The sequence below is a fragment of the Phyllobates terribilis genome, unplaced genomic scaffold (genome assembly GCF_046119375.1).
Source record: "Phyllobates terribilis strain yellow unplaced genomic scaffold, ASM4611937v1 Scaffold_9__5_contigs__length_417890890, whole genome shotgun sequence".
NCBI classification, from domain to species: domain Eukaryota; kingdom Metazoa; phylum Chordata; class Amphibia; order Anura; family Dendrobatidae; genus Phyllobates; species Phyllobates terribilis.
The window spans coordinates 202,143,810-202,167,466 of record NW_027362769.1 but is presented as its reverse complement, the minus strand read 5'-3'; the positions used below and the strand labels follow the sequence as shown (position 1 = coordinate 202,167,466).

The following is a 23,657-nucleotide window of genomic DNA, read 5'->3' as shown; positions in this document are numbered from 1 at the left end:
TGGGGCAGACGATGGTTGGCACGGCCCGCTAGGCCGCATTGTAGTACAGTGAGCTTCCCACTGCAACTTATGCTTCATATCCATGTGACGGTTCATGCATGAAGTACTCAAACTATGTATTTTTTGGCCTCTACTTAGCTTTTGGTGACAAATATTACAGATAACACGAGTTGGGTCATCCTTATCGATCTGAAAAATTACCCAGGCTATGCAAGGCTTAGAGCCCATGCGACCTGAAGAGCCACTATGGCTTGTGGTCAGAGGCAGAGTTGTGGTTGAGGATGCAGTTGTTGTCGTGCTTCCAGTACTCCGGCTCTGTCCAGTAAGACGCAACCTAACCTAGTCGTCAATAGCATCTGTGACACACAGCTGCGCTTGGTATCACAGATCCTAGAAGAGTGCATTGATGGAATCCTCCACAAGAGGCCCCCATAAACATTCACACATCTCCACCTTCCACCTCAGACCAGCAGAGGGAGCCCGTTAGGGATATAAATAGGGAAGGTGGAGCAAGGCAGTTCAGTTCCTCTGAAGAGTTCCTGCAGTAGAGAAGCCTAAGAGAGGTCAGTCTGCAGTGGAGCTCAGTCTAGTCTAGATAACTCAGTTAATAATTCAGCAGTGGAGCACGAGGCTCCTGTTAGCTAGATTCAGGGAGCCCAGTTAGAGCTTAAGGTGTGCCGGCGCCATAAGATCGGTGAAGCGCGGCAAGTTGCCGTTAGTGTGTATAGCCTAGTGAGGGCCCGAGTAGGCTGAAGGAGAGTTAGTACATAGGGGGCAGAGGAGCTTAACCATCTCACCCCGAAGCATTTACCGGACACCGGATCCGAGCTTACCGGGATCTCTATGACCCAGTAAGGCATAACCGGAATCCCTGGAGAACTACAAGTCCCAGGATTGCTAAGGTGCTGATACGTATCAGAGCCAGGAGACACTTAAGCCCCGCATACTGGGAGCGTGAACTCCAAGACAAGGCCCTACCACAAGGTCAGCCAGCGCAGGACAGAGACAAAGTTAGGCCTAGCTCCAGGCAGGTCAGAAACTTACTACGCAGAGGCAAGAAACAGGAGGCCCTACAACCGCTCATTGGGGAGGATCCTGGTATGCACCCTTCACCCTACAGTGCTCCTGGATGTGCCTGAATTTCCACCAGTAAAAGGTACTGAAATGACTACCGTGTCCGTTCCCGTTCTTTCTCTGACCCAGCTGGGTCTCGCCTGTCCTGCATTCCCCCTGCATACGTTGCCCTGAGGCCTAGCTCCACCTGTGGGGAGCTATACGAACTCACAAACTCTTATAAAATTAACAATTATCCACCCTTTTAAAGAGTGACCCCAGGGTACGGGCCCGGGAGCCGACCACAGCGACATCCCAAAGGCCAGGCAAAGGCCCGGGTACCGAGTCATCCCCATCCCCTGGGCTAGTCACATCCTCCTCCACCTCCTCTGCTGACCTCATCGACTGGCTGACTGTGGGTTGACAGTAAGTGGGATCTCCAACCTCGTCATCATCACCCTGTGTGTTCTCACACCCGTCGTTCTCAGAGCCAACCTCTTCCTGCCCTGACCGAAAAGTCAAGTTGTCGCTCCAATCAGGTATTTGAGTCTCATCATCATCTTCATCATTGTCTCCACCAACAGGAGTTACAGTTTGGGAACGAGAGTCTACATTATGCTCAAAACCTTCTTCATCTGGTCCTGGATCCGACTCATAAACATTCTGGGCATCAGTGCAGATCATTTCCTCGTCTGGAGTAACAGAAGCTCTGGAGCAGACCTCCGTTTCCCAGGCTATAGTATGAGTAAACAGCTGTGCAGACTCAACCATCTGTGTTATCCCATACTCAGACGGGCAGCTGGAGACTTGGGAGCTGTGAGGTAGCAAGTGCGATTGGGGTGACACCTCTGAGGACTGGAGTATTTGTGATGTTGAAGTTGAGGTGGAGGAGAGCCCACTTGAAGGAGCACTTGATATACGTTGAAGCACCTGCTGTTTTTGTGCCTCATCTGGAATTTGTAGCGATGGGCGTGTCCGTAAGAAAGGGATTGTATCACATTGTCCACGAAAAGAAGTAGACATCTTAGTTTGGCTGGAAGATGCTATTTCTTCTGTAGATGTGACTCCCCCCCACCGCGGGGGGGCTCAACCCACCAGCGGACAGGCACTAGTATTGAGAGAGGGGGGCTGGCCGTCAGGGTCCACCGCAGCACTGGCACAAACCCGGTGACATGGAGGTCGCACGGGCAGGAACGGACTGGCCGTGTCGGCTTTGCACTTTTTTGGTTTTAGAAGGGCATGACATGCCTATATCTGTGTCTCCCCCTCCTTTTACTCCTCCACCTCTTTTCTTTTCGCATGACTATATGTACTTGTCACTTTTCCATGTGTTAGTTGTGTCTTCTGAGCAGTTTGTCAGCTTTTGGACACCTTTGAAGCTGTTTTCTATGTGTTTCTATGTGTTTTTGTTTGTCTGCCATTGGTTTTAACGGTGTTCGACGGTGTTCGACGAACAGTTCGGAAAACATACGGGTGTTCGACGAACCGAACCGAACTCGAACAATACGGGGGTGGCTCAACACTAGTGCACAGTCCTAATGCGTCCCCAGCCTATTGCTGTGAGTCACTGGATACTTAAACCCTCTCCACCCAGTAGGAGGTGCCTGAGCAACTCCTTCACTCAGTTTGTCTTTACAACTGAATTGCCAGGTCCTGTCCTGTATCTAGTCTGTTTCTGCCACCCTGTGGGGCTGTATACCCAGGCCTGTTACCTGAACTTGTGACTTTAGTCAGTTTCCGCCAACCTTGGGGGCTGAGTTCCCAGGCTCGTTCCTGTATCTTGCTCCTGGTTCAGATCCTGTCTGAACAGTGTCCTAGTCTGTTACCTGTTTGTCTCTATGTCTGTACCTTTCCCTTTTCCTGCAGTGCCTGAACTGGCACCTGACTCCAACTCGTTGTCTCTGTACTTCTGTTTGTGAGTTTTGTGTCCACTCGCTACTTCATTGTAAGTACCTTGTGTGTATCTTGTTCTGCTCGTTCTGTTTCCTTGCCTCCGTATTTACCTCCTGTGTTCTAGCTATCTTCCTGTATCTTCCAGTCTGTTCCATGTGAACAGAGGCCTGTCCTGTCTGCCTTCACCTTCTGCTCTGTTCTGCTCTGCTTGTTTACCACACCTGCGGTTCCGCTCTGCTCTGCTTGTTTACCGCACTTGCGGTTCCGCTCTGCTCTGCTTGTTTACCGCACCCGTGGTTCCGCTCTGCTCTGCTTGTTTACAGCTCCGGCGGTTCCGCTCTGCTCCGCTTGTTTACCGCACCTGCGGTTCCGCTCTGCTCTGCTTATTCACCGCTCCGGCGGGTCCGCTCTGCTCTGCTTGTTTACCGCACCTGTGGTTCTGCTCTGCTCTGCTTGTATACCGCACCTGCGGTTCCGCTCTGCTCCGCTTGTTTACCGCACCTGCGGTTCCACTCTGCTTTGCTTGTTTACTGCACCTGCGGTTCTGCTCTGCTCTGCTTGTTTACCGCTCCGGCGGTTCCGCTCTGCTCCGCTTGTTTACCGCACCTGCGGTTCCGCTGTGCTCTGTTAGTCCACCGCACCTGCGGCTCTGTTTCTGTATCCCAGTCTGTACTGGTTCCTATCCAGCCTGCGTTCATACCTGCCATTTTCTGCCTGTCGGCATTCCAGCCATGCTTGTCTGCACCCACCTGCCTTCATACCAGCCATACCTGCTAGTACCCACCTGCCTTCATACCAGCCATGCCTGCCAGTGCCCGCCTTTCTGCATACCAGCTAAACTGCCTGTTCCTGCATTCCCCGGTGTGGGTCAACAGCTGTGACCGGGGTCTGACCTTGAGTAGCACCTGGTCCCTCTGCTCGGTTCCTCCCTGGTTCACGGAGTCGACTGAGCCACCGTGTGACCTTGGTCGGATCGGGTTGATACTTAGTTACGCCCCTCCAGGCACTCCTCGGTTCATGGTACAGTGGAATCACTAATCACGCTCACGTTAGTCTGCCCGGGCGTGTGCTTAACATATTGAATGAATAAGGTGTCTCATTTACAAAGGATATAAACTTTTATTTCTATCAATTGGTTTCAGCAAGGAAAATAATTATTGGAAGTATAAATAATACATAGATAAATAAGTCTGCTGACAATATCAAAATATGGGAAACGTGGCAGTAATCCATTTGCTATCAATGATACACTTTGCTGAAAGGGGGAAATTATTGGCCGTATAATTAATACTACCTCTGATGACAATATCAAAATACCTATAAAAGAGAATAATTATCGGGCAAATAAATAATAGGAACATGATTAAGGGAAACTTAACAACTAACAAATTAATATCAATTGGATATTCATTTTGATACACATTTGATTTTCATTTGATATACATTTTGATAGCCATTTGATATCAATTTGATTAAGGGGGCTTGTTTGATACACTTTGATAACCATTTGATATCAATTTGATTAAGGGGGTGTGTTTGATACACTTTGATAGGGGCGGGGCACCTGTTCGATTACTTTTGACGAGACATCCATACCCCTTACTACTAATGTTTCTTAAAAATTTTTCCATTTTACCTTGTTTTTTCTTTTGTTTTTTTTCAGTCTGTAAAAGTGGCGTAATATACTCTAACAACATTGTTCACAGATATGCCATTTGTCAGCGACCAACTGTGAATGGGTTTGAAACCACAACTCCAATACTTTAAATGGAGTAATATTTGACATGCTCACAAAAATTGCTGGATTATTACGGCAGTCATATGGGATCACCTCTGATCATTGAAAAGAGTTTCTCTGCTTCCACAATACAGTAATGTGAATAAAATAAAAAACAAATGGATGTATTCTGCAAACAAGCAAATGGAGCAGTAAAATGGTGTACAATGACACACTGATACAAACTGTAAATGGAGGACAATATTTTCCACATTCACTACCAATGGCTGGATTTGTGTAACAGCAGGATCAGACAGAATGTGCAATGGACCCTCTTGTGCTGTACACCCTGCCTACCTGCCTAACTCCTGCTATCACCACTGAATATATGCAGCTGAATTAGTCCTCAGAAGGACTGTTGGTTCAGATGGATATATAGACTAGATATGTTGTGGAACCTATACTATCTAATGAAGAAGCAAATTTCTCCCTTTCACAAAACAGCAGCTCTCCCTACTCTGCCTGATTTCCAGATTAGACTGTGACAAGCATAGCGGCACCGGGTCTTAAATAGACCCGATGATGCTATGCGACCAGCCAATCACTGTAATGCCACAATCAACATGGCTATGGCACTACAGTGGTGTGTGGCAAGCAATCCCTGCATGTTTATTGGCTCTCTAAAGAGCACCAAACATGCAGGGTGGGGACTTGAGCTCCCGCCCGAGCAACCCGGAAATACTCGCCGAGCTTGTCGAACAGGCGAGTACCAAGTAGTGCTAGCATGTTTGCTCATCACTAGACATTACAGAATAGTACAAAAAGTATTACAATCATATACAGCAAACTGCATATAAAAATATACATCATTACAATTCTTACAGGTGTTTTACAAGCTTGGCGAGTATTTCCGGGTTGCTCAGGCGGGTGCTCAGGTTGCCGCCCTGTATGTTTGGCGCTCTTTAAAGACCCAATGAATATGCAGGGATTGCTTTCCACGCACTTTAATGCCGTAGCCATGTTGGTTGTGGGCATTACAGCGATTTGCTGGATGCATAGCGTCATCGGGTCTATATAAGACCTGGTGCCGCTATGCTCATCACAATCTACCCCGGAAACAGGCAGAGTAGGGAGAGCTGCTGCTGATTCAGGGAGAGATTTGCTTGTTTATAGCTAGTATATGTATTCCAAAGCATATATATGACTCGCCCCCTGGGCTGTGGGGCAATAGGGAGACGATGGGGGTAGTAGTGGCGACCCGGTCCCGTGGCTCAGGGTGGTCAGACCAGTGGCAGTCTTTTAGATGTCTTAGATAATGTCCGACTACGCCACCCGTGGATTGCGGTTATTAGGAACCGCCGCTGCAGGGCAGACCGCTGGGGCCGATGATATATGCAGCTGGGATGGTGTGACTCCCCACGGGAAGAGTGCGGCCCCAGGGCAGTGTAGTGGATGGTGGGAGTGATGGTGGTGAGAGTCCCAGTACCAGTAATGCCGGAGGAGCGAAAAAGCACACAGACAACGTACTGCAGTCCAGGGTCTTTACTCACGGTTAATATCCAAGTGACTTCTGCAGGGAATGACTGCCCGAGCCGTGCTGCGTCCACCAGGTGAGGGGCTCGGTCAACTCCCAGGCAGCTCAGGAGTATGGCTCAGGACCCCCTTTAATCCTTCCTCTGGCCTGCCTCACCAGTGACAGCCTTTTGTCCAGCTACCGCGGACTGGTGCGGTTAAACGTGGGCCCTGTCCTCAGCTGTCCTATATGGTGCCTTCCTAGCAGGTTTGATGAGGTGTCGCACCAATAAATGATCACGACGTCCGGTCTTTGGCTGAGGGTAGTTTCTCCTCCACCAACTTGGGATCTGGCACCCTTAATCTGCCTGACCCTGCACCCTGGATTCTCGTGGGTTCTTAAGGTGCCTTCCACCTTCTTGTTCCTGAGCCCTTCTGTTTCTCTGTCTCTTCTTCTCCTTCTCTGTTCCTTTCTGTTCCTGTCTGTTCCTTTCTCGTGGAGCTGGGATGAGACTTAATCACAGCTCCCCTTCACCTCCTCCTCGGCCTCTCACTAGGCCCTTCTGGAGTAGAGCTCCTACAGAGCCTCTACTCCCTGTCTTCTCCTCTCTGGACAGGACTTCTCTCTGAGCTAAGATGGTGCCCACCTTTTATACCTCCCTCTAGCCATGAGCCCAGGTGACCAGCAACCAATGGGCTCCTACGTATGCTCAGGAACCAACTCCTATCTGCCCCTACAGCACTGGGTGTTCCACCCCCCTCCTCACTCCAGACAGGGACATAGTCGGTCGTGCCTGCACTTCTGTCTAGTGGGAGGACCGTTGAGCTGTCCCTCGGAAATGGGGTGTGTGTTCTGTATGCAGCTAACTGAGCCCTGGTCCACACTCCATCCTTACCCGGGAGTGGAATACCACACCTCTGACAGAGGTGCAATACCCCTGTAGCGGCCGAACAGACCAAAAGTTTGTACACACCTTCTCATGTAAAGATTTTTCTGTATTTTCATGACTATGAAAATTGTACATTCACACTGAAGGCATCAAAACTATGAATTAACACATGTGGAATTTTATACTTAACAAAAAAGTGTGAAACAACTGAAAATATGTCTTATATTCTAGGTTCTTCAAAGTAGCCACCTTTTGCTTTGATGACTGCTTTACACATTCTTGGCATTCTCTTGATGAGCTTCAAGAGGTAGTCACCGGAAATGGTATTCCAACAATCTTGAAGGAGTTCCCAGAGATGCTACAAGCCCGCTATTTAAAACTGTGGTTCTCCGTCAGACGTATCACTTATAACAGCAGTTCAAATCCAGCCATTTGTAGTGGCTGGAATTTATAGAGCATGGAAATATTGTCCTCCATTTAAAATGGGCAAGTTGCGTGGCAAGGGACGGAGAAGTCAATGTTGAAAGCAATGCAAAAGTGCAAAAACACATCAAAAACACTACGTGTGAACATAGCCCAAGGTGTGGAGGAGCATTTTTGTTCTTGTATATTTATTTTGCCTTATATACAAGACATTACGTAGTGTTTTTGATGCGTTTTTGTACTTTTGCATTGCTTTCAACCAAGACAAATGCATTCACTGGGAAATGTCATTTTAACATTTTACAACCTTATCTGGCCATGTGGTGTGTGACACATGCATACAGTGCTGAAAAGACATGGGAACAGCATTGGAAAGACCTCTGGGAGCATCTCTGACTCATAGGTCAATGCCTAAAAGTGTGCCCATCATAAGTGATCCTTGGCACATGTGAAAATGCCTCCCGCCATGCATCTGTCATTGCAGACTTGCAAAAATCACTGTCCACGTTCTTGTGCCAGTGCAGCGTTCAGTTGTCCCTACCCCATTCCTTGGAATGCAAGCACAAGTATGCAGCCAGCCACCCACCCAACCGCTGGCTGCAATACTATACTGCCAAATTTTTGACAGCTGCTTGCCCTTGAAATGTGGCCTTATGGCGGCAGCGATCGGGTAGCCATACTCTGTCCCCAGCCGCCACTCTTTGTCCAGGTGTCATCTCCGAATTCCACAAGCACGGGTCCCACAACATTACCCATGCCCTCCCCAGTGCACTCACTGGGAAGGACCGCCTAACCACAAACACCTGGTCAAGTGAATGTGGCCAGGGAAGGTACGGAGCCAATCCACAGCTTGTCGATGAGTTGTATTTCACCACAGCCATATTTTTTAGCTTGGTGAAAGGGCTGACTTTTGGTACACCGTATCTACTCCAGCTGTCATTTCTCCCAGGATGTCCTCAATAGCTGCTTGCACTTGAAATGTGGCCTTTTAGGCTCGTGGAGGCAGAAGCTTTTCACAATCTCAAGCCGGCGGTGGCTGGGTGTCCATACTCAGTCCCCAGCCGCCACTATTTCTCTCGGTATCGTCTCTGCCTTCCACAAGCACAGGTCCCACAACATTACCCGTGCCCTCCCTAATGGACTTACTGGGAAGGACTGCCTATCCAAAAGCATGTAGTCAAGTGAATGTGGCCAGGGATGGTACGGAGCCAGTCCACAGCTTGTCGGTGAGTTGTATTTCACCACAGCCATATTCTTTAGCTTGGTGAAAGGACTTGGGAAACCGTATCTACTCCAGCTGTCATTTCTCCCAGGATGTCTTCAATAGCTGCTTGCACTTGAAATGTGGCCTTTTAGGCTCGTGGAGGCAGAAGCTTTTCACAATCTCAAGCCGGCGGTGGCTGGGTGTCCATACTCAGTCCCCAGCCGCCACTATTTCTCCCGGTATCGTCTCTGCCTTCCACAAGCACAGGTCCCACAAATTTACCCGTGCCCTCCCTAATGGACTTACTGGGAAGGACTGCCTATCCAAAAGCATGTAGTCAAGTGAATGTGGCCAGGGATGGTACGGAGCCAGTCCACAGCTTGTCGGTGAGTTGTATTTCACCACAGCCATATTCTTTAGCTTGGTGAAAGGACTTGGGAAACCGTATCTACTCCAGCTGTCATTTCTCTCAGGAAGTCCTCTAAAGCTGCTTGCACTTAAAATATGGCCTTTTAGGCTCGTGGAAGTGGAAGCTGTCCACAACCTCATGCCGACGGCGGCCAGGTGTCCGTACTCGGTCCCCAGCCGCCACTATTTGTCCCGGTATCGTCTCCGCCTTCCACAAGCAAGGGTCCCTGAACATTACTGCTGGTACGTTTCTGTGGGAATCTGCTTGCCTCCTACTAGTCTGTAATATTTCCAGTGAACTATGGTACGACGCCATGGAATTAGCACTGCCTCGAGTACCAGTAGCAAAGCCATCTCCAATTTCTTTCTCAGGAATTCTATTTGGTAGACTGAGTGGCTGCCCAAATACATTAGTTTCTCACAAAGGAGCTGAAGATAGAGTGGCAGTAGTTTCTCCAGCCTGTTAGATATCACAGGGTGAATGGCAGCACATTGGCTCAGAGGTTAGCACTAAAGCCTTGCAGCGCTGGGATCCTGGGTTCAAATCCCAGCAAGGACAACATCTGCAAGGATTTTGTATGTTCTCCCCGTGTTTGCGTGGGTTTCCACCTCAGTAAAAAAGGAGCCATGGAGTGTCCGGGAACCTTCCTACACACTTTTCTTAGCCAGGACTGCTTCTCGGCAGGGTTGGACAGTCCCACCAGAGAGTCCTCGGGTGAGCCCTGGCTTCTCCATCAGGAGAGTTCATGATAGCGCAAACCTAGCAGCAGTTATGGGGCTCTTGAGCAGGAGAGAAAAGTGAACCTTCAGAATCAAATCTTCTGCTGGGCCCAATGTTTTGCAGTCTGAAACTGCTTCTCAGTGGGAGTTGTATTTCACCACAGCCATATTCTTTAGCTCGGTGAAAGGACTGGCATAGAGGGAAACCGTATGTATTCTGGATGTCATTTCTCCGTCACCAGTTTCCGCCCATTGTCACACACGACCATGTCTGGTTGTATGTTCAGCGGTGAGAGCCATAGATCAGGCTGCTGTGTTACACCTTTCAACAACTCTGGAGCGCTGGACGATTTGTGACCTAAGCATTAAGCATGTTATCTTCAGCACAGCCTGTTGCTGCTTGGCCAAGGTAGTGCTGCAGTGCTTTCAGCTTGTGACTGACTCATTTCAGAGATGGAAGAAGAGGTGCAGGAGCTGAACAATGTGATTACATTGAGGTTACATTGGCAGCTCTGTTTTTTATACTAAAGAAAGATGCTACTGTTTTTTTTTCTTTACATTGTTTTTTTAAGACAAATGCATTCACCGGGAAATGTTATTTTAACATTTTACAACCTTATCTGGCCATGTGGTGTGTGGCACATCATCAGACACATCCTGTTTCATTTATGATGGAGGAACTTTGAAAGTCACAAAGCCTATTTTTAGCCTTACTATTCTTAAAGGGCCAGCAGTCAGCCCTCGCTATTGTTAGAGAGCCATCAGCCGGCTATGCTTTGTTGTTCCCGTTATTAACGAGTGGGTCTCCTATACTGTTATTGCGTATGCAGTTACTGCAAGGGCTGCCAAAAATTCAGACCCAACCTAATACCCCTTTGAAGAGAATAGAGGAGGGTCTCAGTAAAAAAAATGTTCCCATTATTAAGGAGCGGGTCTCCTATAGTGGTAATGCCCATGCTGTGACTGCAAGGGCTGCCAAAATTTGGGAAAAACCCCACTAACAATTTAAAGACACATAGAGCAGGGCCACAGTAATTACGTTTCCATTACAAAGGAGCGGTTATGCTATACAGTTATAGGGTATGCAGTGAGTCCAACGGCTGACAAAATTTAGGAAAAACCCCACTAACAATTTAAAGACACATAGAGCAGGGCCACAGTAATGACAAATTCCCATTAGAAAGGAGAGGATCTCCCATACTGTTTGCCTATGCAGTGAAGCAACGGCTGCCAAAAATTTGGAGGAACTCCAATGCCTCTTGCAAGAGACGTAGAGGTCGGAAAGCCTCCTAAAAACAATGTTTCCATTATTTGGAAGTGGGTCTACCATAGTGTTTGCCTATGCAGTGAATGCATAAGCTGTCAAAAATTTTGAGGCACTCCAATTCCCCTTGGAAGAGATATAGAGGTCGGAGAACCTCCTAAAAACAATGTTCCCATTATTGGGAAGTGGGTCTCCCATAGTGTTGGCCTATACAGTAAATGCAAGAGCTGCCAAAAATTGGCACGCACTCCAATGACCCTTGAAAGAGAAGTGGAAAAGAGCGGGTCTCCGATACATGTAATGCCCATTCAATTAGTGTATGGGCCGACAAACATTTACCCATGGAGGTATACATGAACATAATGTATAAAAAAAAAAATTTCACGGGCATTATAAACACTCTTTAAAAAAATTATGTGGGTGTTGCATCACGGACCACGGTCACCCTGGTGATATGGCAGTGGAGGATGAGGATGAGGAAAAGGAGGAGGACAAAAGCAAATAGCCCAAATCAGGAAGCGTATACCCATGTGTGGGTGTGAAAAGGTGCATGGTAATATACCTCCCAAAAAAAGACACTGGATTTGAGTTTATGTTACGCTGCTGTCATTCGGTGGTGTTGAGAAGTCTGTCCCAATCCAGCCCTTGTTTATTTTTGTAAGAGTCAGCCTGTCAGCATTTTCAATGACATGCGAATGCGCTTAACACTTATAATTCCACCTGCGGTACTAAAAACCCACTCAGATAAAATGCTAGCAGCAAGGCAGGCCAGGACCTGCAAGGCATAGAGAGCCAGTTCATTCCACGTATCCAGCATGGATATCCAATAATTAAAAGGCACAGAGGAATCACGGAGGACGTTGGTACAGTCAGCAAGGTACTCCCTCAGCGTTTTCCCAAACTTTGCACTCCTTGTGAGAGTACCCTGCGCCTGAGGGCCTGTGCGATGGGAGGGGCTGAGAAAATTCTCCCAGAACTTTGACAGTGTTCCCCTGCCTCTGCTGGATTGGAGTTGCGTCTCTCTCGCCTATAGTCCTTGGTTGTCCAACGAACTGTGCCCTCTGCCGCCATCGTTTTCAGCTGGGAATTTTTTTAGTAGTTCCGCAACAAGGGCCTTCTGGTACTACCCCATTTTTGTAGACCTGTCCGCCTCAGGAATAAGAGATATAAAGTTCTCCATGTAGCGTGGGTCTAGAAGTGTCACCAACCAGTAATGACTGTCACCCAAAATTTTGAGAACGCGAGGATCATGGGAAAGGCAGCATAACATAAACTCAGCCATGCGCGCCAGACTACTAACAGGCAAGACTTCCGTGTCCTCACTGAGAGGATGACTGTCCATTCTCTCCTCCTCTCTGTCCTCAGGCCATCCCCACTGAACAGACGGTATGACAGTTGTGCAGGCAGTACTGTCTTTAGCGCATGAAACAAGCTCCTGTTCTTACTCCTCTTCCTCATTGTCACCCAATCCACGTTGAGATGAGATGAGGCTGGGCTGTGTGTAATCACCCTGCATGGTTCCTTGCTCCATCTCATCATTCTCTGCATGCAATGCATCTTCTTTGATTGTGAGCAGAGAGAGTTTCAGAAGACTGAGAAGCGGGATGGTGATGCTAATTATGGCATCATCGCCGCTCACCATCTTGCTGGAGTCCTCAAAGTTTTGGAGGATGATACAGATGTCTGACATCCATGTCCAGTCCTGAGGTCTTATGTGTGGAGTCTGAACTGAATACCGACGGCCTTGTTTATGCTGGTACTCAACTACTGCCCTCTTCTGCTTACAAATCCTTCGCAATATCTGCAGTGTAGAATTCCAATGCGTAGTTTCATCACACACCAGTCTGTGAGCCGGAAGCTGCAAAAGCTGCTGAAACACGGCAAGGGCGGCGGAAGCTGTAGGTGACTTTCTAAAATGGGCACAAAGGGCGACTTACTTTAACAAGCAGATCCAGCAGCTCCGGGTAGGATTTGAGAAACCGCTTAACCACAAGGTTAAGCACATGGGCCACGCATGGTACGTGTGTGATCTCACCTCTCCTTAGAGCAGCCACCAGGTTCCGGCCATTGTCACACGCAACCATGCCTATTGTGTGAGCCACAGATCTGCCTGTTCTTTCAGAGCTGTCCACAACTCTTCAGCATGGTGCGGTTTGTCCCCTAAGCATATTAGCTTCAGCACAGCCTGTTGCCGCTTGGCTGAAGCAGTGCTGCAGTGCTTCCAGCTTTTGACTGATGTGGTCATTTCAGAGATGGAGGCTGCAGAGGAGGAGGAGGCAGAGGAGGATGAGGTGCAGGAGCTGTAGACTGTGGGGGCAACCCTGATTGACCTAGGGCCCGCAATCCTTGGGGTCGGGAGGGCGTGTTCCATCCCAAGGTCCGACTGGGTCCCGGCTTCCACTATGTTAACCCAGTGTGCCATCAGCGAGATCTACCGTCCCAGCCCATAAGCACTTGTCCACGTGTCCGTGATAAGGTGGACTTTCCCGTTAACTGTGTTGTTGCGGGCATGGCTAATGTTTGGGACACGTGTTTATGTAATTCGGGATGGCACACCAGGAGAAATAGTGGCGGCTGGTGTACCGAATACCAAGGGATGGCCTCTCCCATCAGATTGCGGAATGCTTCCGTCTCCACGAGCATAAAACGCAACATTTCTAGTGCAAGCAGTCGCGAAATGTGGGAATTTAGTAGTGTGGCTTGTGGGGCGTTGGCTGTGTATTTGCGCTTGCGTCCTAAGGAATTGGGTATGGACTACTGAACGCTGCGCTGGGACAATGACGTGGACGTGCTTCCTGATGCTGCTACTTGAGAGTGTGCAACGACAGGTTCATGGCTGGAGGCATCTTCGCATGCACCATGGACAGGGGATTGGCCTGCATGCTCAACAGTGGAAGAAGCAGTGGATCCACCTGCAGACACTGTTACTGGGCCCTGGGGTTCAACACACTTAGTCGGGTACTTTGCTGCCATGTGCCTGGTCATGCTGGTGGTGGTCAGGCTGGTAGTTTTGCCAGCCCTGCTGATGCTGGCCTGGCAGGTAACCCTTTTGGGGTTATCGGCAGAGTCTTTAAAAAACAACCAGACTCGGGAAGACCTAACAGTTGTACTGGCAACTTCCTTCATATTGGTGTTACAGAGAATGGATGCCTGCCTTCTATCTGCGGCCACCACACTTGCTCTGCCTCCCTCCCCATGTGTGCTGCTGTCCTCGCTCTGCAAGTCCTACTGCCAGGTTGAGTCAGTTACTATATCATGCACCACCTCGTCTTCCACTTCCACACCCTGGTCCTCCTCCTGACTTTCTGGCAATTGTGTCTCATCATCGACCACCCCTTGTGACACTTTCCCGCCGTCGCCTTCATGTGACCGTGGCTGCTCAAATATTTGGGCATCCCTACATGCTATCTCCTCTTGCCCCGCTTCAAGTGGACCAGACGAGAGGCCCGAATCTATAAATGGAAAAGTGAACGGCTCTTCGGAGTGTCCAAGTGTGGAATCAGTAGTCTCTGGGCACTCGGCATGGTGGGAGGAAGGAGGTTCAGGGTGAGGAATATGCGGTCCAGACTCACGGCTACTGAGACTTGACAGTGTGTAAGACAGGGTGGTGGTGGCTAAGTGACTGTAAGCATTATCTGCTATCCAACCAATAACCTTTTCACACTGCTCTGTGTTCAATAGTGGTGATCTGCAATCCCCTATTAATAGGGACAGGAAGGTCGAGCGAGAAGATGTGGGTGTTTGTTGTGGCACAATTTCAGCTGGCCCACGGTCTCGGCCTTCTCCTCTGCTTGCACCATCATCACCATCATGTCCACTTCCCCGTCCCTTGCCACGCGCCTTGCCCATTTTAAATGGAGGACAATATTTTCTACGTTAACTACAAATGGCTGGATTTGAACAGCAGTGATATGTGATACGTGTGACTGAAAGCCACAGTTTTAAACAGCTGGCCTCTAGGTAACAGCAACCTCATGTCAATAACTTCGCTGACACACTGCAACAAAATTTCAATGGAGGCCAGAAATGGCAGAATTTTCAGCGCAATTACATGTGATCCGTGTGACGGACAAACGACAGTATTAAATAGTTGACCTGTAGGTAACTGTTTTTAACAGCGAACTCGTGTCAATAACTTCGCTGACGCACTGCAACAAAATTTCAATGGAGGCCAGAAATGGCAGAATTTTCAGCTCAATTATATGTGATCCGTATGACGGAGAAACCACAGTTTTAAATAAATGGATTTTTAGTGCTGTAATATGGAAAGGATCTGACTGTATTCTGCAGTGCCAACAAACAAATGGAGCAGAAAAATGGTGTTCTCTGGATTGCTTTTTAAGCAAATAATCAGGATTAAGATAAAAAAAAAAAATTATTCCTGACCGATACCTCGGGCTATTTCTAGAAATATCTGTAAAAGCACCAGCAGCAGACAGAACTGGAGCTCTTGCTATATGCACTGCAGTCTGCCACATACACTGCCTGCCTGCCTAGCACTGATACAGTTATTTTAAAAAGTTTGGGCACCCCCTATTAATCTTAAGCTTAATGTTTTATAAAAATTGGTGTTTTTGCAACAGCTATTTCAGTTTGATATATGTAATAACTGTTGGACACAGTAATGTTTCTGCCTTGAAATGAGGTTTATTGTACTAACAGAAAATGTGCAATCTGCATTCAAACAAAATTTGACAGGTGCATAAGTATGGGCACCTCACCAGAAAAGTGATATTAATATTTAGTAGATCCTCCTTTTGCAAAAATAACAGCCTCTAGTCGCTTCCTGTAGCTTTTAATGATTTCCTGGATCCTGGATGAAGGTATTTTTGACCATTCCTCTTTACAAACAATTCCAGTTCAGTTAAGTTTGATGGTCGCCGAGCATGGACAGCCCTCTTCGAATTATCCCACAGATGTTCAATGATATTCAGGTCTGGGGACTGGGATGGCCATTCCAGAACATTGTAATTGTTCCTCTGCATGAATGCCTGAGTAGATTTGGAGCGGTGTTTTGGATCATTATCTTGCTGAAAGATCCATCCCCTGCGTAACTTCAACTTTATCACTGATTCTTGAACATTATTGTCAAGAATCTGCTGATACTGAGTGGAATCCATGCGTCCCTCAACTTTAACAAGATTCCCGGTGCCGGCATTGGCCACACAGCCCCAAAGCATGATGGAACCTCCACCAAATTTTACTGTGGGTAGCAAGTGTTTTTCTTGGAATGCTGTGTTTTTTTGCCGCCATGCATAACGCCTTTTTGTATGACCAAACAACTCAATCTTGGTTTCATCGGTCCACAGGACCTTCTTCCGAAAAGAAATTGGCTTCTCCAAATGTGCTTTTGCATACCTCAGCCGACTCTGTTTGTGGCGTGCTTGCAGAAACGGCTTCTTTCGCATCACTTTCCCATACAGCTTCTCCTTGTGCAAAGTGCGTTGTATAGTTGACCGATGCACAGTGACACCATCTGCAGCAAGTTGATGCTGCAGCTCTCTGGAGGTTGTCTGAGGATTGTCCTTGACTGATCTCACCATTCTTCTTCTCTGAATTTCTGATGTTTTTCTTGGCCTGCCACTTCTGGCCTTACCAAGAACTGTCCCTGTGTTCTTCCATTTCCTTACTATGACCCTCACAGTGGAAACTGACAGGTTAAATCTCTGAGACAGCTTTTTGTATCCTTCCCCTGAACAACTATGTTGAATAATCTTTGTTTTCAGATCATTTGACAGTTGTTTTGAGGAGCCCATGATGCCACTCTTCAGAGGAGATTCAAACAGGAGAACAACTTGCAAGTGGCCACTTTAAGTAGCTTTTCTCATGATTGCATATACCTGGCTATGAAGTTCAAAGCTCAATGAGATTACAAAACCAAAAAAGGGCTTTAGTAAGTCAGTAAAAAGTAGGTAGGAGTATTTAAAACAAGAAAATGATAAGGGTGCCCATACTTATGCACCTGTCAAATTTTGTTTGAATGCAGATTGCACATTTTCTGTTAGTACAATAAATCTCATTTCAAGGCAGAAACATTACTGTGTCCAACAGTTATTACATATATCAAACTGAAATAGCTGTTGGAAAAACACCAATTTTTATAAAACATTAAGCTTAAGATTAATAGGGGTGCCCAAACTTTTTCATATAACTGTATCTATGCAGCAGGATTAGTCCTCAGAAGGACTGTTAGTTGAGATGGATACGTGTAGAATATGTCGTGGTATACCTACAATAACTAAGAAACAATCGAATCTCTCCCTTGCTCAGCAGCACGTCTCCCTACACTGCCTGATTCCGGAGTAGACTGTGACGAGCATGGCGGCGCCAGGTCTGATATAGACCTGATGATGCTGTGCGGCCAGCCAATCACTGTAATGCCACAACCAACATGGCTGCGACATTACAGTGTGTGGCAGACAATCCCTGTATGTTCATTGGCGCCAAACATGCATGGAGGGGACCCGAGCTCCTGCTTAGCAATCCCGGAAATACTCAGCGAGCGTCGAGCATCTCGAGCAGTGAGATGCTCGGGCGAGCACCGAGCAGTAGCTAGTATGCTCGCTCATCACTAGACATGACGTTGTTGGTTCACTAGTGCTTTCACTAGCATTACCACCTAACCCACGTTTACCTTTAACACCAAGCCTATTCCCTATTCCACCACGACCTCTCTTTTTCCCACTCATGTTGCTCAGATACTGTGGTAGGAGCACACTATTAGCAAAACAAAATTAGATTTTTTCCTCTGCAACAGCTCTGCACACACCTGAATTTCAGCGGCACTAAATGACAAGGTAAGATATGGCTTGCTGTATAACGTTACTAACAGAAGAAAGTATTGTTTTAGTGTGGATGAGGCCTGTATAACATAGGAAATATTCTTCAAACTATTTCAAACTGAGTTGTCCATGCTGTTTAACATTAGGAACTGAACAAAGTATTTTTTTAGCGTGGATGAGGCCTGTATAACATAGGAGATATTTTACAAACTATTTCAAACTCAGATTTAGCCTGCTGTATCACGTTAAGAACACCAAAAAATAGATTTTTTTACTCTACATAAGCTCTGTTTACAGCTGAATTTCACCACTACTAAAGGACTAGGTGGCTTATAGCTGAGTGTATCACGTTTGCGACAGAACAAAAATATTTTTTGGACTCTGCCTAGCAAAAAAAAAAATCTATTTTTTTACTCTGAAAACAGCTGAACTTTAACGCCACTAAAATTGTAGGTGGCTTTTAGTAGAGTGTATTATGTTTGCAATATAAAACAATCTTTGGTGGACTATGGCTAGCAAGAGAAAAAATATATATTTTTTACTGTGCATACAGCTGAATTTCACCAACCAAATAATGACAAAGTGGGCTGCTAAAGCATGTACTATCAAAGTGCTCTGCACTGAGAAGCTCTGCAGAGTCTGCATACAGTTCAATTTCAACCCCACACAATCAAAAGGTGGGCTGCCAGGGCTTGCTTGCTTGGTTTTCACATTAGCACATGAAAAAATAGATTTAAGGCATACTCATGCATAGTGCACAATACAACCGGTGCACAACACACTTCTATGGAACAGGCCCTGCTCGTTCTGTCAGAATCTCAGTAATTTCACAAGAAAAGAAAAAATGTGCTGCAACATCAATTTCACAGGTACACAGCATAGGACTTATCTACACTATCTGACTTCCACACAAGCGTTCATCTATCTAGCTAAAATCTCTCAGTACACAGGGCAGGACTATCTGGCAGCAGAGACATGCATAAAATGGGGCTGAGGGAACATGTGCACTCTTTATATAGAGAGGACATGTGATTTCAGCAGCCAATGGCAGACGCCCTTGTGTTTAGACAGTATGGATGCTTCCTGTGCTCTGATTGGCTAGCTGAGTTTTCCTGACATAAAGTTACAGCACACAGGAAGAAAAAAAAAGGATTACAAGCCCTCTTCTGATCTGACCTGTTCTGAGCTTTCCCCAGCCCCTCCAGGGTTGTGTTAGGGTTAGGATTAGGATTACATTTAGGATTATGTTTGGGGTTAGGGTTGTTGGGCTTGGGATTTTTTCCAAAGTAAAGAAAAAAAAATAATGACGACATGGCGAACTAGTGTTGATCGCAAGTGCTCGCTACTTGAGTTTGCATCAGGTGCTCGGGTATGCATCGAGTATCGTGGGTTCTCGAGTGACATGGCGCTCCTTCCCTTCTGAACCCTGCCATGCACCCAAACATTGGTTTTACCCCACATATGGGGTGTCGGTGTACTCAGGAGAAATTGCACAACAAATTTTGTGGCCCATTTTCTCTTGTTACCCTTGACAAAATTAGAAATTTGGAGTCTGAAGTAAAATTTGTGTGAAAAAAAGTTAAATGTTAATTTTTTCCCCAATGTGATGTGGTCACTAAAAAAATGATTTTGTAAATTTTGTTGGAAAAATGAGAAATTGCTGGTCAACTTTTAACCCTTATAACTTCCTATCAAAATAAGATTTTGGTTCCAAAATTGTGCTGATGTAAAGTAGACATGTGGGAAAATTTATTAACTATTTTGTGTGACATATCTCTCTGATTTAAGAGCATAAAAATTCAAAGTTTGAAAATTGCTAAATTTTCTAAAGTTGTCAAATTTCCATTTTTTTCACAGATAAACGCAAGTCATATCGAAGAAATTTTACCACTAACATGAAGTACAATATGTAATAAAAAAACAGTCTCAGAATCAGTGGGATCTGTTGAACCGTTCCAGAGTTATTACCTCATAAAGTGACATTGGCCAGAATTGTAAAATTTGGCTTGGTCATTAAGAAAGAAAATAAGCACCACCTTGAGGCCACAAATACTGCAAGTGCAGAAAAAATCACATAGAATGCATATGGGCAACTATGCAAACAAGCTACAATTATAAGGTGCAATTACACCTTATAATTGTAGCTTTTTTTGCACAGTTTTTATGCATTTTATGTGATTTTTTTCTTCACTTGCAGTATTTGTGGCTTCAAGGTGGTGCTTATTTTCGTTGCACTATTAATTTGCACTTTATTTAAATGGTAGCTGATTTGCACTATAGCTAATGGCACTCTATGTGATTTGATTTTGATACATTTCTCAATTCTTATAATTCCATATATTTAATCAACATACAGTAAATATAGTTCAGTGATTTTTGTGATTTAGAGCACTTGCTCTATATGGTGGATATATCATGTTATAACTGGCTTGTGTAGTTCTTTTCTGTTCTAGTTTCCTTCCCACTTTTTATGTATTTTATGTTGTATTTTAAATATATGTCAATAAAAACTCCATGTTTTATTATACTGGCGCTAATCTTCCAAGTCATTTATTGGTTACTAAAGAGTTAAAATGCCTTCTTCTCAATACGAGTTCTCTGATGTCTAACAAGTTGAGATTTACAGCCGAAAAAGAGAACTTTGTGCCAGGAACAAATTACAGCAAATATATTGATAAAAAATGCATTTTTATTTAATAGATTAAAGATTGTATAGACAATATATTTCAAACAATTTGCTAATCCAATAGTGCATGTATGCATGTACATGAAACCTTACATTCAAATAGTTTACCAGTGCAAAAAGATAGTAATAATTCCTCTTTTGGTATGTAATATAGATAATGATAAACAGTAGCTGAAAATAAGGGAAATGTTACAAGAATATACACAAAGAAAGTTCAGTCATGCATGGAAATGATGATCAGCTCACCCACCAATAGACTCGACACGTGTTTCACCATCGCTTCATTACCCTGATGTGGTGAACATGAAAATGGATTCTCTCCAGTGTGAATTTTATCATGACTAACAAGAGTTGATTTTAGAGTAAGACATTTCCCACATTCTTAATATGAAAATGGCTTCTCTTCTCTCCTGTGTGAATTCTCTCATGTCTAACAAGTTGTGATTTATATGTAAAACATTTCTCACATTCTGAACATGAAAATGGTTTCTGTCCTGTGTGAATTCTCTCATGTCTAAAAAGATGAGATTTCATAGTAAAACATTTCCCACATTCTGAACATGAAAATGGCTTCTCTCCTGTGTGAATTCTCTCATGTGTGAAAAGATTTGATTTAGTTTTAAAACATTTCCCACATTCTGAACATGAAAATGGCTTCTCTCCTGTGTGAATTCTCTCATGTCTAACAAGAGTTGATTTCTCTGTAAAACATTTTCCACATTCAGAACATGAAAATGGCTTCTCTCCTATGTGAATCCTCTCATGTGTAACAACAGTTGATTTGTCTGTAAAACATTTTCCACATTCTGAGCATGAAAATGGCTTCTCTCCTGTATGAAATCTCTCATGTATAACAAGATGAGATTTCTGAGTAAAACATTTTCCACATTCTGAACAAGAAAATGGCTCTTCTCCTGTGTGATGTTTCTCATGTGTAACAAGATTTGACGTAGATGTAAAACATTTCCCACATTCTGAACATGAAAATGGCTTCTCTCCTGTGTGAATTCTCTCATGTATAACAAGATGTGATTTGTCTGTAAAACATTTTCTACATTCTGAACATGAAAATGGCTTCTCTCCTGTGTGAATTCTCTCATGTATAACAAGATGAGATTTCATAGTAAAACATTTCCCACATTCAGAACATGAAAATGGCTTCTCTCCTGTGTGAATTCTCTCATGTGTAACAAGATTTGATTTAGTTTTAAAACATTTTCCACATTCTAAACATGAAAATGGCTTCTCTCCTGTGTGAATTCTCTCATGTCTAACAAGAGTTGATTTCTCTGTAAAACATTTCCCACATTCTGAACATGAAAATGGCTTCTCTCCTATGTGAATTCTCTCATGATTAACAAGAGTTGATTTCTCTGTAAAACATTTTCCACATTCAGAACATGAAAATGGCTTCTCTCCTGTGTGAATTCTCTCATGTTTAACAAGATGAGATTTCTGAGTAAAACATTTCCCACATTCTGAACAAGAAAATGGCTCCTCTCCTGTGTGATGTCTCTCATGTGCAACAAGATTTGACTTAGCTGTAAAACATTTTCCACATTCTGAACATGAAAATGGCTTCTTTCCTGTGTGATGTCTCTCATGTATAACAAGATGCGATTTGTCTGTAAAACATTTTCCACATTCTGAACATGAAAATGGCTTCTCTCCTGTGTGAATTCTCTCATGTATAACAAGAGATGATTTCTGTGTAAAACATTTCCCACATTCTGAACATGAAAATGGCTTCTCTCCTGTGTGAATTCTCTCATGTTTAACAAGATTTGATTTCTGTGTAAAACATTTCTCACATTCTAAACATGAAAATGTCTTCCTCCTTGTGGAAACTCCTTTATTTTTCACATTTCTTCTGTGACTTTTATTTTTCTTAACAATTTGTGATGAATTAGGACATTGTACTTTAAAAGGATCGATGTCTGAGATGTTGGCATGCTCTTTATATGGATCTTGTTCAATGCTACTACGATCTGCATTAAAATCAGAAAATATGAGATGTCTTTTGGAGCTTGTGGTACAAACACCTGCCAAGAAAAAAACTGATTTGATTTTTTAACAAAATATCCTTAATACTTATATTTGTTTAAATATAAAAAAATGAAGAAAAGCAAAAAGAAAAAAATGACATGCAAATTACAAGGTGTGTAGCAAAGTTCTATTAATAACTGACTAAAGTGTAATTTACATGATGTGATGATTGCACAAAGAATCATTTGTACTAATGTTCATTCCCAATCATTGGCCAGTGCAAACTGGGCTGGGGTCAGCAACCGGCGCAGCCGGGCAAGTGCTGGGGCCCTGAGGAAGCGGGGGGCCCACTCGCCGTTGGTGGACCCCAACACGCTATGGGCCAAATGAGTCAGGTGAGCGTGGTGCCAGCTCCTGCGAGTGGGCCACCCCCACTTTCCCAGGACCCTGGCATTTGCCATATATACCTCTCCTCGATCCTCTGCAGTTCCGGTGTCTTACGCATCTTCTGACACTGTGTGATGTCAGGGCAGAGGACGCGTTGACGTCACTACAGTGTGCCCTGTGCTTTGACAGTGCAGAGAGCCGGAAGACGCTGAGGAGTCCAGACCTGCGGCCAGCGAAGAGAGGTATTTGATTTTATATATATATATATATATATATATATATATACAGTGGTGGCCAAAAGTATTGGCACCCCTGCAATTCTGTCAGATAATACTCAGTTTCTTCCTGAAAATGATTGCAATCACAAATTCTTTGGTATTATTATCTTCATTTAATTTGTCTTCAATGAAAAAACACAAAAAGAATTGTCCTAAAGCCAAATTGGATATAATTCCACACCAAATCTAAAAAAGGGGGTGGACAAAAGTATTGGCACTGTTTGAAAAAATCATGTGATGCTTCTCTAATTCGTGTAATTAACAGCACCTGTAACTTACCTGTGGCACCTAACAGGTGTTGGCAATAACAAAATCACACTTGCAGCCAGTTAACATGGATTAAAGTTGACTCAACCTCTGTCCTGTGTCATTGTGTGTATCACATTGAGCATGGAGAAAAGAAAGAAGACCAAAGAACTGTCTGAGGACTTGAGAAACCAAATTGTGAGGAAGC

The 23,657-nt window shown here is 44.9% G+C and overlaps 1 protein-coding gene across 1 annotated transcript in view; it reads right to left on the bottom strand.

The window, feature by feature from the left end:
- Nucleotides 1-20,695: 20,695 nt before the first annotated feature.
- Nucleotides 20,696-23,657, bottom strand: part of LOC141161980 (uncharacterized) — a 172,546-nt gene continuing 169,584 nt past the window's right edge. The window contains exon 3 of the mRNA XM_073647573.1: nucleotides 20,696-22,594. Within this exon, the coding sequence (XP_073503674.1) occupies nucleotides 20,910-22,594 (1,685 nt within the window). The 3' untranslated portion in view covers nucleotides 20,696-20,909. The remainder of the gene's footprint in view (nucleotides 22,595-23,657) is intronic.